Here is a 13,903-nt window from a genome sequence, read left to right on the forward strand (position 1 = left end):
CAGGCCTCACAAAGTAACTTTCTTGCTAAGTTACTCCTCTACAATAAAGAAATAGTAAGGACAATAGGACAACCCTTAATCTGTGAGCTAGTACTGTAGTCGTAGAATACGGTCATGCAGTATAAGTGCTTCGTAATGATTAATAAGGAGCATTTTTGTAGGTGGTGTCCTCTGACTTTTAAAGGTTCATATACCATTCACACTCACTTATCATAACAGCAAAAATAAACTAACTGAGAATTAAATAGTGTTATCACTAATATATGGCTTATTTACCAAACAAAAATGTGCATAAAACCATTTTTTGTCATGTCTTTTTGTGAACAGGAAGGACCTGTAATCAAAACTCCCATAGGTTTTAGGTGTAACTTTTGTGTGGAGGTGCACTCCACCCTCCGAGCCATCTGTAACCACCTTAGGAAGCATGTGCAGTACGGAGAAGTCAAAGAGGGACACGTCAAGGTAACTGGTCTTGGACATTTCCTTACATTCTTTATCCTTACTGATATTACTTTTATTGTGTGCTTTCTATATCATCATATTTTTTTATCTTAAAGTACTTTGCTCAGCTCCCTTCTCTGCCCCCAGTGTCTAACTACAGTCCTCCTAATTCTGCAGTGGTCTGTTTTACTGGACTAGGGTTCTGTTTCCTAATTTGTTTGTTACTGATGAAGGCTTCTGCTTAGACAGTCTGTCAGCTTCTCTCCAGAGAAAACAAGTAATGCTGTCCCATTGCAGTGGAGGAGGGAGGAGTGGAGGGCAGAGTGTTCAGCTTTAACTTTTAGGGCAGCGGTGGGTAACCGTTCAAACATTAGTATTCCACTGAGGCCGCAAGCGAGGGGAACAGGCCTAAGGATCCAACGTCTTACCCAAACCAAAGCCTGGTTTGTCCATCACAAAGTCTTGAATATTTAGGAGATGGTTTGGGCGCCTGATGAAGGAGCTGAAATCAAACCATTTAGCTTTACATTTATGGAAATCAGTAGACTTGTTTATACTAATTTTCACTTGTTATTAAAGCTTTTCCCATCCAGATGAAATGCTAGTTCACCACCCATGCGGTAATACTTAACTGCATTCACAGCTTACAACACACTGACCATCCACATGTACGTCATCTCCACCAGAAGGAAAATACTGCATGTTTTTTACATCAAAAAGAGTGGAAATAAATGTTGCTTTTTATATCATTGTGAATATAGTTTCAGTTGTGCATCTGCACTAGTTTCTCATGCAGTTAGATGAAGAACAGGCTGACAGTGCAGTAAGGGCAGACAGGATGGCAAGGTTAGGCCTGTGGATGCCACATCTTATTTATGGCTTCATGAAGTGCAGGGTCAGATCCTTCCCCAGAAAGAATGAGCTTCCTCGAGGCAATAAAAAAGTCATGGTGATTGTCTGTCTACTTGTGATGACTGCAGAAACCAGCCTGCACTCCAGCAGAAGTAGAAGTAGATGAGGAAGTTTTGTTTTGCAGTCATTTTTATGTGTGTACTGAATGTTCATGTTCAAATAAACTGAGCTGCAAAATAAAGATGTGGAAAAAAGACTTCTTTTCTATTGGCAAATGCCATTGGTTAAAGCTCCAATAGGTTATTTCCCTATTTATTTGTGTGACTGTGTTGTTTGTTAATGAAAATCACTTTTCTGGGCCTTTTTCCAAATGGATAGTCCTATCCTGATAATGAACTGGATTTTAATTCACTGATTTTGCAAGTTACAATGTGAACAAAAACTCCAAAAACTCAGTTGTATTTAGTTTAATTCATTCATCTATTGAAAACACACATAGGTTTATAATACAGAATGAAGCTTCTGTCATGTATTTCACAATTTACCTGTTCAGTACAAATATACTGTATATGATGGATGACATGAGCAACAAAGATGTTCTAACAGAGAAAGACAGAAATATTATAACCTAAAAACATCCACATTATACATGAACAGACTCATAAGTATTAACCAGATGCAGGTTGATGATTCTACCCTGTGTTTATATGATGATCAGTTAGTTCTCCACAGATGGCTGGATGTCTTTGACATTTGTCCTTTCCATTGTACCTTTATATGTTTACTTACCAAACATGAATGTATGCTTTAGGCTTTAACTGGCCAAATCTACAGACACACTATATACTGAATGTTTGTGACTCTTCTTTTTTTAACAGCAAGAAGTCAGTGAGATCCCCTTGACCCTGCCTTCAGAAAACCTGACAAATGGTGACCTGGAAGGGGAAGGAGCTGCTGACGCCGACAGCCTCAAGAGACCTATAGTTACACCGATGGCTCCATCCCTGATTTCCCTAGACTCTGATGGGGTCAGTGTTGCCACTGATGCACTAGAACCAGAAATGGATGGTATTGAAGGACGGGCAGCAGCTCTTGTAGCTGCAGCAAGGGCCGTTGTGTCAGGGGGTCAACTGAAACAGCGATTATCCGCAGGGGGTCACCCGTGCGCCCAGTGCGACAGAGTCTTCATGTCCATGCAGGGCCTGAGGTCCCACGAGAGGAGCCACTCAGCCATGGCACTGTTCAGCAGAGAGGACAAATACAGCTGCCAGTACTGCCAGTTTGTCTCACCTTTCAGGCACAAGTAAGTGGATTTATGATTTACAATTGTTACTCTGCATCTGGAACTGTGTAGAGCCCAGGGTTATTCTCAGCTGATAAATACTGCACACATTGAAGTGATGAGGGCTTTGTGAACTGACCAGAGTCTGAGTTTCTGATGTGAGTTCATGTCCAGACAATACCACCAAGCCCCATAGACCCCCATGTTAAAAAGCCCATGTTTACAACAAAAACAATGAAGTGGCTGTTGACACAGTACTGTGGCACCAATTATCGGTTTGTCTGTTACCGCAGAGCCAATCAGCACCCTCGTTTTACCATGTGTAGACTGATAACTTGTCATATCCCAAAACATTATGTCCCAAAAAGTACCAAGGCAGTCAGTTAGAAAATAGGTCAGATAGAAGGTCAGTGGAGATTTAGCTCAATAGGTAACACTTTGGACTGCACCTGAGAAGACTTGGGTTCGATTCCCCGTCAAAGCAGCTTTTTGTTTCTGCAGATTTTCAAACAGAGGGGGGCATGGCACAAAGGTTGCCGGTAGGTAAATCTGACATGTATATAAATCAGCCACTGGGCCAACGTTCAGAGTGCAGGAATCGGACCACAGCACTCAATACACAACTGACACTGAACTGAGAAGTCACATGGCACACTGCTGCATCTGACATGTAGCTCCACCCACCTTCTCCAGCCTCAATCTCACTGACTGCACAGAGCAAAGAACACCATGAAACAACAACATATGGAGTATTTACAACAGTAATTCCTATTCTATACTATATACTTCACTAATTTGTTTTTTCTTCCACAGTTGCCACAGTACTGTGGTAGCAAAATGCACAAAAGAATGAACTGAAGTATACGCCATATATGACCACGGTACTGTGGCAACAAGAGGAGAATGAGTTGATGGAATGGTATCCATGATTGGCTCTAGTACAAACGCTAACATTTGATTGGCTCTGTGGCAACAGATAAACCGATATTTTGTGCCACAGTACTGTAGCAGTAGCCATTGCCCAAAAATAAACATCATTTTTGGTCTCATGAAAACAGAGAATGAATGTATATATGATGAATGTATATCTGATTTGAATTGATAAAGCACTTTGTGACTCTGTCTGTGAAAAGTGCTATATAAATAAAATTTACTTTACTTACTTTACTTTATATAACTCACCCGTTTAAATACTGTACATTATGCATTTATGAAGTTGACATTATTGATATTAATTCAGATTCAGATTTCTTTATTGTTATTTAAACATTACATCATAAATTCACAGCAAAATGAAATTTTGTTGCACTGGTCTCAATAAAAACACATGGATAAAACACTAGTAAACAGGATAAAATAATCAGTTGAAAAATATATATATAAATAAAAACAACTGTATGTGTGAATATTTATTAAAGGTGTTGTACTTGATGTACTTAGCTCTGTCCCCTTTCTGTCTAAAATTCCAAATTCCAGGTTCAAAACCCCAGTCCTCAAACTTGTGAGTAACGTCATATAGACATGGTTAATGAGTGTTAAGTACAGACACAAATGAACTTTTTAAATCCCCAAGAGGAAATTCACTTTTTTTCAAGAAAGTAAGAAAGACAGAAAACTAAACTAAGATGATGATTGATTCAATCCATGAATCATCAGACTGAGGTGTTGCAGACGTTGATGGCAGTGGGCATGAAGGACCATCTATACCTGTCTGTCCAGCATCTTAACGATGTTAATCGCCCACTGCTGGTTTATCAGAATGAGATGAAGATGATGATCTGGATTTTCCAAGATGTGCTCCACCTTTCTCAGTGTACAAGTATCATCAACATTACAAAAAATCTTGCTCTTAGAAGTGAGGTTTGCAACGATGGAGTATGTAATGAAACAACATAAATGACTATCTCTCAAAAATAACTTTAATAGTGTTTTAACCCCCCTAAAAAGTTTATGTTAAAAACTAAAGAAAAGTATTTACATTTTAGTGTCTTAAATATCAGTACTGTTTTGGTACAAGAGTAATTTCATTTGTATTAGATGGAGAACTATCTGGTTTGCTTAAAGTAACAGAGTGTTCAGTTTTTAATCTAGTGATGATTTATATGATATTGATGATCGTAATAACCCTGTTTATTATATTCACTGGAGTCTAGAGACTTAGACTTAGACAAATTGTATTGATCCACGAGGGAAATTACTGGTCACAATAGCTCAGTTGCATGCAAAAACACACTTGGAAAAAAAAAAAAAAACACACTAGCAAAAAAGCAAAAAAAAAAAAGGAAAGTAAGTGTGAAGAGATAAATGATAAATGCAATAAATAATATAAATAGAATACACTAATAAAGCTGAAAAAAATACAAGATTTCATATACTGTATACAAATCTACACAAATGTCTGATTTTTTTTTGTTGTTGTTGTAATTTTAGGACTAATGATCTATCTGTCCCTACATAATTTGTTGTTTCATTTGGGCACTCAAAACCATTCCAAAGCATCAACTTAAAACTTGTCATCATCCTCTCATCTGAAATATTTTAGCTAACACTAGTCTAAAACTTTTTCGTTAGCTTTTCAGATAAATGGTTTTTGCCAGTTGTTATTCAGTAGTCGATCACAACAGCTACCCTAATAGTAGTTTATTTATATATTTTACCCTTAAAAACTCACCTAGTCCTATTCCAGCCGTTCTACAAATCAATGTGATGTTAAAGTCATTTTGTGCAGAACATGGTTTTACACCTTACTCTGTTTACACTCGCACAGTCCCTTTGAATCTTCAATCTTCTCGAAGATTTCCTGCCTCCTAGGAGAGAAAGACAAACATTACAGGGAGACCGACTTTTTTTGGGAGAGCGATTTGTTTTATCCATCGCAGACACACGGTGCAAGAAGGGAAGAGAGAGTCCTCATCTCCTGTTAGCTCCCAGGTGTAATCCCTCTGTACTGTATGTGCCCTGACCCAGAAAGAAGCCACATTCCCATGCCACCTAGGAAGCTGCCTTTAAAAACACAGCCACCATCCCCACAGGCACTCCCACACTCATTCCCATCAGGGGATTGTGGGTAGATGAGTTCACCCCACGGCTCCCTTTTCTGTAGTCATAGGAAATGGGTGGCTGTTGTTTGTGAGGTAAACAGAATCGGGCGCTTAGATGCTGCTGGAAACCCTGCTGTTGAAATCATCAAAGTGGATGCTACAGAGTAAAACTCTCTCTCTCTCTCTCTCTCTCTCTCTCTCTCTCTCTCTCTCTCTCTCTCTCTCCTTTCCTTTTCCACTACTCTATTCTTATCACTTTCTCTATTTATCTGCTATACTTTTGTCCCCATTTCATCTGTTTTTTTCCCCCCTCTCTTCTTTTATCCTCTTATCTCCCACCCTCCCCTCTGTTTTTTGTGTATTCTTTCTCATCTCCAGTCTGGACAGACATGTGCAGTCACACCATGGGCACCACAAGCCCTTCAAGTGCAAGCTTTGCCCCTTTAAATCTGCCTACCTGAGTCGCTTGAAGAGCCACCTGCATAAGGCGCACACAGGTAAAAACAGACAGCAGCACTCACACAATAAATCACATCTCACAGCTGTATCCATGGCTAAAAAGGTAATCCCGGTCCAGAATAGCAGCCTCCTGTTTATCATCTTCCACATAATGAAGCCGTGCTTGATTTAGCTTATCCAGCACAATGCGACCAGTGGATTAGCTATAGCAGCAGCGCCGTCATTCACTCACTACATTAGGCACGCCTAATTAAACTCAGCCAGATATTCATTTGGATTCAGATATCAGTAAAAGTAACCCCTATGCACAGGATGTACTGTCGAAATTGCTTTATAGGAACATAGTGCAAAGGTGTTGTCTTTTAGATGTCTGCGGTTTGATGTGATTCTCTGCCCCTCTTTGTGTATATTGTAGAAAGCCAAGCGACACATCGATCCATAGACTAAGCATTCAAGCAGATACAAAAAAAAAAAAAAAGCATCATCAGAGCAATCAATATTGGAGAAAAAGAGAAATAAGAGTCTTAAAACTAGCAATGTGAAAAGATGATTTTCAAAAGGTATTTTTGAGTACTTTCGTCTGCCTGAACAAGAAGCATTAGCAGTTAACAAGCTGTGGAGAACTGACAAGGAGCGCACTTATTTAAACATTTGATGACATTTGAAGTATGGTACTTTTATTTCAACTTTAAAGATGCAGTGCTCGATAGTTTACTTTAAAGTCCATAATTACTTTTTGGCATTTTGGAACATAAGTGGTCTGAGAGGACACTAAACCTCTACCCCGTTCTTTGGACTGTGTTTTTGGGCTGCATGATTGTAGGTTTTGGCTGCTCACAGGTATTTTCAGGCAGGTGCGGAGGTTAAATATGTAATAAATAGAATTTCAGTTAGTGTTGCTGAAACTTGGAAAAGTGGTGTCAGTTCATGCAGCAGCACAGGGACATACAGGGGTTGGACAAAATAATGGAAACACCTTAAAAAAATCAACAAAATATAATTTAATATGGTGTAGGTCCACCTTTTGCGGCAATTACAGCCTCAATTCTCCGAGGTATTGATTCATACAACTTGTGAATTGTTTCCAGAGGAATTTTAAGCCATTCTTCAGTTAAAATACCCTCCAACTCTTTTAGAGACGATGGCGGTGGAAATCGACGTCTTACTTGAATCTCTAAAACTGACCATAAATGCTCAATAGTGTTGAGGTCTGGGGACTGTGCCGGCCATACGAGATGCTCAACTTCATTAGAATGTTCCTCATGCCATTCTTTAACAATTCTAGCTGTATGGATTGGGGCATTATCATCTTGAGGTGAAGGTGTTTCCATTATTTTGTCCAACCCCTGTATATATGTTTAATAAGTGTTTTGATTTGGACCAAATGCAGAGAGCTTTCTCCTTTAACCTCTTAAGACCCATAGCTGGGTCTTAGGAGGTTCACAACTTTATACAAAAAAAAAAAAAGAAAAGAAAACTGTCCATCACAAAGGACATTCCATAAAAATTTGAAAAACTGCATCTGAAAAAACTGTTGCATCATGATGTTTCCAATATAGGCACTTATTTAATAAAAAAACAAAAAAAAGCTTGTACTTTGCTGACATTTCCTGGGTCTTAGGAGATTAAATTTTACATAACTATGTCTTAGTTTTTTGGTTAGCATGTGTCTTGTTCTAGCCTGTAGGTAGAGTACACTGTAGGGATGGAGAGATTCACTGATTTAAGTTGGTGATCCGAGACAGACGTTTGCGATGCGACTGCACCGGTAGCTTCAGTGTGCATCGGATACAACTGCCAGCTAAATGCACAATGTATCTTTCTCAGCGTGTCTGCATGGTGAAGCCCATGGTTACATCAATTATTACATACTTTATCTCCTCGGCAGCTGTGTTTTCGAGGCACCTTGAACGCATTATCATTATCTTTCGTCGTTTTGTTATTAATATATACGGGAGCTGGATGGTGCAGCCGTAGTTAGTAAACACCAAACATGGATGGAAGGAGACGACAGGTGAAGAGGAGATATTCAGCGTACCATTTTTATTAAGAGGCCTAAAAGAAATTGCCTAAATAAATGTATTGCATTAGTAGAAAATGAGATTAAAAACAAATGTAATGAAAAAAACATTTATGATTTAGGGTTTATTAGGAATAAAACAATCCTCTGTCTGCACCAGATTGAATTGCATCTTCTTTTTAAGTTGGTTTCATTGGTTTGCTTTATAAAAAAAACAATCAAGTATCAAATCCATCCTTCATAGGGAAAGAGAGAGGACAAAAGAATTCTGATCTGTTTAGAAACCAGATGTCGGCTTGTAAATTCTTTGTATCATTTTGAATCGCATCATGATTCGTATTGAACAAAATCGCATTGTGTAAAGTGAAATCATTGTCAAATCATTAATGAATTGAATCGCATCGTGAACAGGGGTGAATCATATCGTATCGGCGGGGGACTTCACTGTATCGTTAATGTATCGTATCACTGGTAGTGTATCCAGATGCGAACTGAATCAGCCTCTGTGGTGTGGAGTCACATCCCTAGTACACTGAACCAAAGGATGAATGAGCTGCTTTATTTCAAAACACTTTTTATTACCATAAACATCTTAATGAGGAAGTGGTTTCAACTTCTGATAAGAACATTTTCCAGTCAGATCAGATGTCCTTTTTAATGGCTAGATTTGTGAACACAAACTAAAGTAAAATAGAAAAAATAACATGAAAAATTGGCTGAACTATAAAGGAATATGGATGTAATAAATCAACATGTTAGATCAACAAAATATGTAAACAAATCCATCTATCATCCATTTTGTTCCTCTTCTTGAGGGTTGTAGGTGTGTAAAAACAAATGTAATGTGGATATACAACAACAAACTCAATGATGCAACATGAAATAAGAATATAGAATCACCAAATGATAATATGTCCTTGAATATATAACAATATCATCCAATTATAAATCAATCAAGACCAGAGGCAGGAAATGAAATTATTTATACAGGGTGGCCATAAAGTCTCTTTACAGTTGAACAAATTTAATACAAAAGCAAATAAACAGACAAATCTGTGGAAATTATTAAAAATGAAAAGTAGATGTTGAAGGTTTTTTTTTCTTTATTTAATTCACCTCCATATGGGACCATTAGTTACAGGAAGCACATCCAGACGGTAGTGGATTTGATTCCATGTTGGCTGTAGAAAGAAATCCAGGGCAGTGATATCTGGTGAACCATCCTTTCCAATCCACCGGTCTGGAAATGTTTATTTTAGGAACCTACCAACATGTAGAACCCAGTGTGGTGGTGCACCATCTACTGGAACAGTGATGGTTGGTTGAAGGTCATCCAGCTGTGGTGACACATATTCAGTCTAAAGGTCAAGGTCAACATTTGCAGTAATTGCAGTAATAACAAAACCTATTTCATCCACAGGGTTCTGGAAATACAATATAAATGTGATTAAAAAGGTTGATAACCACTGAGTACGTAGAACAAATCTGATTAACAGATCTCATCATTTGCATTTGTAATAAATGTTTTAAATTGTAAACCACAGGTGTCAAACATACGGCCCGGGAGCCAAATGTGGCCTGCCAAAGAGTCCAATCCAGCCCGCGGCATTAATTTGTGAAATGCAAAAATTACACTGATGATATTAACAATCAGTCCACCTACAGACACATACAGACCAATTACATTTCAAGTGGGTCAGACCTGTAATATATTATCACAATAACCTATAAATAATGACAACCCCGAATTTTCTCTTTGTTTTTTTGGTACAAAAAAGTAAAATTACATGAAAATGTTTACATTACCAAACTATACTTTTATAAGAAATGTGAATAACCTGAACAAATATGAACAAACAGAAATGTCTTAAGAAAACTAAATGCAATTTTTCCAATATTCTGCCTGTTACTAAATGTTTTGTGCGATTGTAATACACATGTGTAAATGATAAACTGAGAAACTGAGGTGTAATATTGTTAAAATTGCACTTCTTTTTCTTAAGATAATTCAAGTTGTTCATGTTATTTAGATTTTAACGAAACTTTGCAGATGTAAACCTGATCATAATTTTAATAATTTTACTATAATTTTACTTTTTTTACTGTTATTATTTTACTGGTCCATCCCACTTGAGTTCAATTTGGGCTAAATGTGGCCCCCGAACTAAAATGAGTTTGACACCGCTATTGTAAACAGACTTTGTGGACACCCTGTATAACTAATGAAGGGGACTCATTTGTCTGGTGTCATACTGATTCAGAGAGGAATGTTTAGTCTGTAGGAGATGATGTGACGTCTGTTTTTCGAGGATATGTTCTTCATTTCAGTCGTTCACAGTTGTTGACTCCTCACTGTTTCCCCTCAGGTGAGCAGCACATGTACAAGTGCTTGTCCTGCCCCTTCTCCTCCACCACCATCAGCCAGCTGAAGGAGCACTCTCTGAGAGACCACGGTGAAGCGCTGACCCTCCCCAAACTCCGGGCTGCTAACCAGGCCGCCCACGTCGCTCTCAAACCATCCCGGCTCCTCAGTCACTCAGAGCAGGCTCCTCTGACCTCAGATGGTAGGTTTATTATCCTTCTAGAACACAGGTATCAAACACCCACCTGCCAAAGGGTCCAATCCAGCCCATGGGATGAATTAGTGAAATGCAAAAACTACACTGAAGATATTAACAATCAAGAGATAAGAATCATGTACAGTGTTAATTTCAGGGAGCATACAAATGAGTTGTTTATTAACCTCCTAAGACCCAGGAAATGTCAGCAAAGTACAAGCTTTTGTGGTTTTTTATTAAATAAATGCCTATATCGGAAACATCCTGATGCAACAGTTTTTTCAGATGCAGTTTTTAAAATTTTTATGGAATGTCCTTTGTGGTGGACCGTTTTCTTTTCTTTTTTTGTTTTTTTGTATAAAGTTGTGAAACTCTTGTCCACATATGTGGACAGAAAACCCATAGCTGGAGGTTAAATCAGGATTGTTTAATTTTAAAGAGTTAGCTGAATGATGCTTGACTTTTAGGTGCAGTTTAACAATGCTGCTTACTAAATGCTTACTCCTTGTGCAGGTTTCTGTTGTGATGGGGATCCTTTACTATTTCTAGTGCACTGGCAATGACTGAGGAGGGATTATTTTATGCATAGTTTGTTGTTTGCTCTGTTTTGCTCTTTTTTTTTTCTGTGGTGCTAGCTGCATTTAATTTACACCCATGCTTACTTAAGATCGCTTTAATGACCATTCAGCTCTGCACTTGTATTATATTGAAAAAACTTAAAAAAAAAAAGATCTTGATCAAAAAAAAAAAAAGAGTTAGCTGAATGAAGGACATTGTTGGTTGTGTTTAGAGCAAGAAACAGACTTTTGCAAATCTGCAGAGAATATTTGTTTTAGTATCACATAATGAAAAACACAGAGGGAGGTTTAATTTTAAACAGCAAAAGGTTCGGACTAATGTAAAGCAAATGTGCATTTCTGTTGTGGGTGTCAGAATGTGCAATTCTTTGGCAATGGAGAAGAAGAGCTGTATAAATATTTTTTTCAGTTTAAGAGGTTATATAAGGAGAGAATAGAGAAGCTTTATAAAAACATATCATGAAATAATTTTATTTATGGATTTTGGATTTGTTTATTTTCACTATCATGTAAACTGTTTTCTGCTGTAATAGCTGTAACGGCAACTTATCTGATGTAAGTTGTATTGTATTCTAATGTAATGTTTCAAGAAAGGGGCAGGTATTATAATAAGTTTTCTTCATCCTGCTCCTTTCCAATCATTTAGATTAGAATGAATAAATAAAATGAAATTGAAAATGAAATGAAGGATGTCGAACAGCTCAGGTTCCACATACAGACTTATATGATCTAAACTGGATCAGAGCAGTAAAATATTAACATAATAACCTGTAAATAATAACAACTCCAAATTTGTCTCTGTCTTTTAGTGTACAGGGTTTGTACGGGTGCTTGAAATCCTTGAAAATGCTTGAATTTCAGTGTTGTGTTTTCAAGGTATGAAAAGTGCTTGGATTTTAGTTTAAAGGAGGGATATTTTGCTTTTTTAAATGGAATTATGCATTTTAAAACATTTCCCTGTAGTCTACATAAACTGTAAATGCTCTGCTTGGATCTGAATTCTTCATTAATTCAACTCCACAGGTCCATCTTCAACAATATTTTTGAGTAATGACACAAAAAAGGTGGTTTTGAGCACTGGCCCTTTAAATGCACATGACCCCACCCCCTGCAGGTCGTTGACTGTGTGCTCTGTCCTGTTCAGCCACTTGTGTTCGTTAATACAACCAACAACTGAACATTTTAGGTAATTGGCTCAAAGTTTGGACATATTTTCAGTATGGACTACAACCGCTGCTGCTGACAAACAGTTATGTCGTACTCAGAGAAATGTTCGTCTGAAGTCTGGACCTTATATTTGCAAATGTCGTGACGTAACTAGTTCTACAGGGTGTCCCATAAGTCTCCATACATAGGAAAAATAAACGTTTCTTGACATAAGCCATTTTTATTTCTATAATATGCTCTTTATGACTGCCATTTTGTCGGGAACAAATTGATCCAAAACACTTCCTGTTTTTTTTAACTTGACAATAAGTTTTGCCACAGTGTCATGTGTGATACTCATCCCATGTTTTCTGTTAAATGCACTTGCAATCATACGACTGCTTGCTGAACCGGTCATCAGGATGATTTCAATTCGTTGCTCTTTATTCAAATGCATTCTTTGGGTTATCTGAAATATAAAGAAATCCATGTTAGAACCATATATGTATGGAATGTATTATGTCTCCTATGTATGGAGACTTATGGGACACCCTGTAGATGTAACAAATTAAGAAGGAATTAAAATCCACTTGATTTTTGCCAAAATTAATATAAAGATAGCTTTGCAGCACCTGGAGGGTTCAAATTCAAACTGTATGAGCTATTAGGGTCCAAATACACAAATAAATGAACCAAAGACTAATAAAAGTGGGTTTAGATAAATGTGAGCCCTTTAAGTGCTTGAATTCTAACTCTGTGATTTATTTATTTATTTATTTATTCATTCATTCATTCATTCATTCATTTTTAATATTAACTCTGTCAGGTTAGATGCCAAGCCAAAGCTACTTACAGAGAGGTGATACATTTTGAAAAATAAAACTTTATGTCAAAAAAGAAAATTCTCAGCTCAACTCGAGCTCAACGCAAGTGTGTGTGAAGAACACCAAGTGGCTTTCCTTTATGGGATGAGACTTTGTGTTCTTTTTAAATTCCTCATCTTTTTGCTATTATGAAACATTATTTTAGATGTTTATAGCATAATACAATGTACATCATCGGGATAAAAAATGAAAAAAAAAAAAAAAATCATGAGTATATGCTTTCCTGTGGATATGTATTTTACCCCACTGATACGGTGCTGTGCTGGAAAATTTGAAAATAACCCCTTAAAGTGTTTCAAAAGTCCTTGAATTTGATCTTGAAAAATGTGTACGATCCCTGAGTGTAAAAAAAAAAAATTACACGAAAGTAATTACATTTACAAACTATCCTTTCACAAAAAAATGTGAATAACCTGAAAAATATGAATAACCTGAAATGTCTTAAAAAAAGCAAGTGTACTTTTAACAGTATTCTGTCTGTTAATAAATGTTTTGTGTATTTGTACGTCCACTGTGATCTGTAAGTTGTAATGCACACGTGTAAATGAGAAACGGAGGCAGAATATTGTTAAAATTGTGCTTATTTGAGGTTGTTTATGTTATTCCCATTTTTAGGGAAATTTTGTAGATATAAACATTTTC

The 13,903-nt window shown here is 37.2% G+C and overlaps 1 protein-coding gene across 5 annotated transcripts in view; it reads left to right on the top strand.

Annotated features, from left to right (window-relative positions):
- The window catches only part of znf462 (zinc finger protein 462), an 89,554-nt gene that overhangs the window by 45,826 nt on the left and 29,825 nt on the right, over positions 1-13,903 (top strand). For all 5 annotated transcript variants that reach the window (XM_030150994.1, XM_030150992.1, XM_030150993.1 and 2 more), the window contains 4 exons: positions 328-462; positions 2,172-2,596; positions 5,995-6,113; positions 10,462-10,659. In XM_030150994.1, coding sequence (XP_030006854.1) covers positions 328-462; positions 2,172-2,596; positions 5,995-6,113; positions 10,462-10,659 — 877 coding nt within the window. The remainder of the gene's footprint in view (positions 1-327; positions 463-2,171; positions 2,597-5,994; positions 6,114-10,461; positions 10,660-13,903) is intronic.

The sequence above is a fragment of the Sphaeramia orbicularis genome, chromosome 12 (assembly GCF_902148855.1).
Source record: "Sphaeramia orbicularis chromosome 12, fSphaOr1.1, whole genome shotgun sequence".
NCBI lineage: Eukaryota > Metazoa > Chordata > Actinopteri > Kurtiformes > Apogonidae > Sphaeramia > Sphaeramia orbicularis.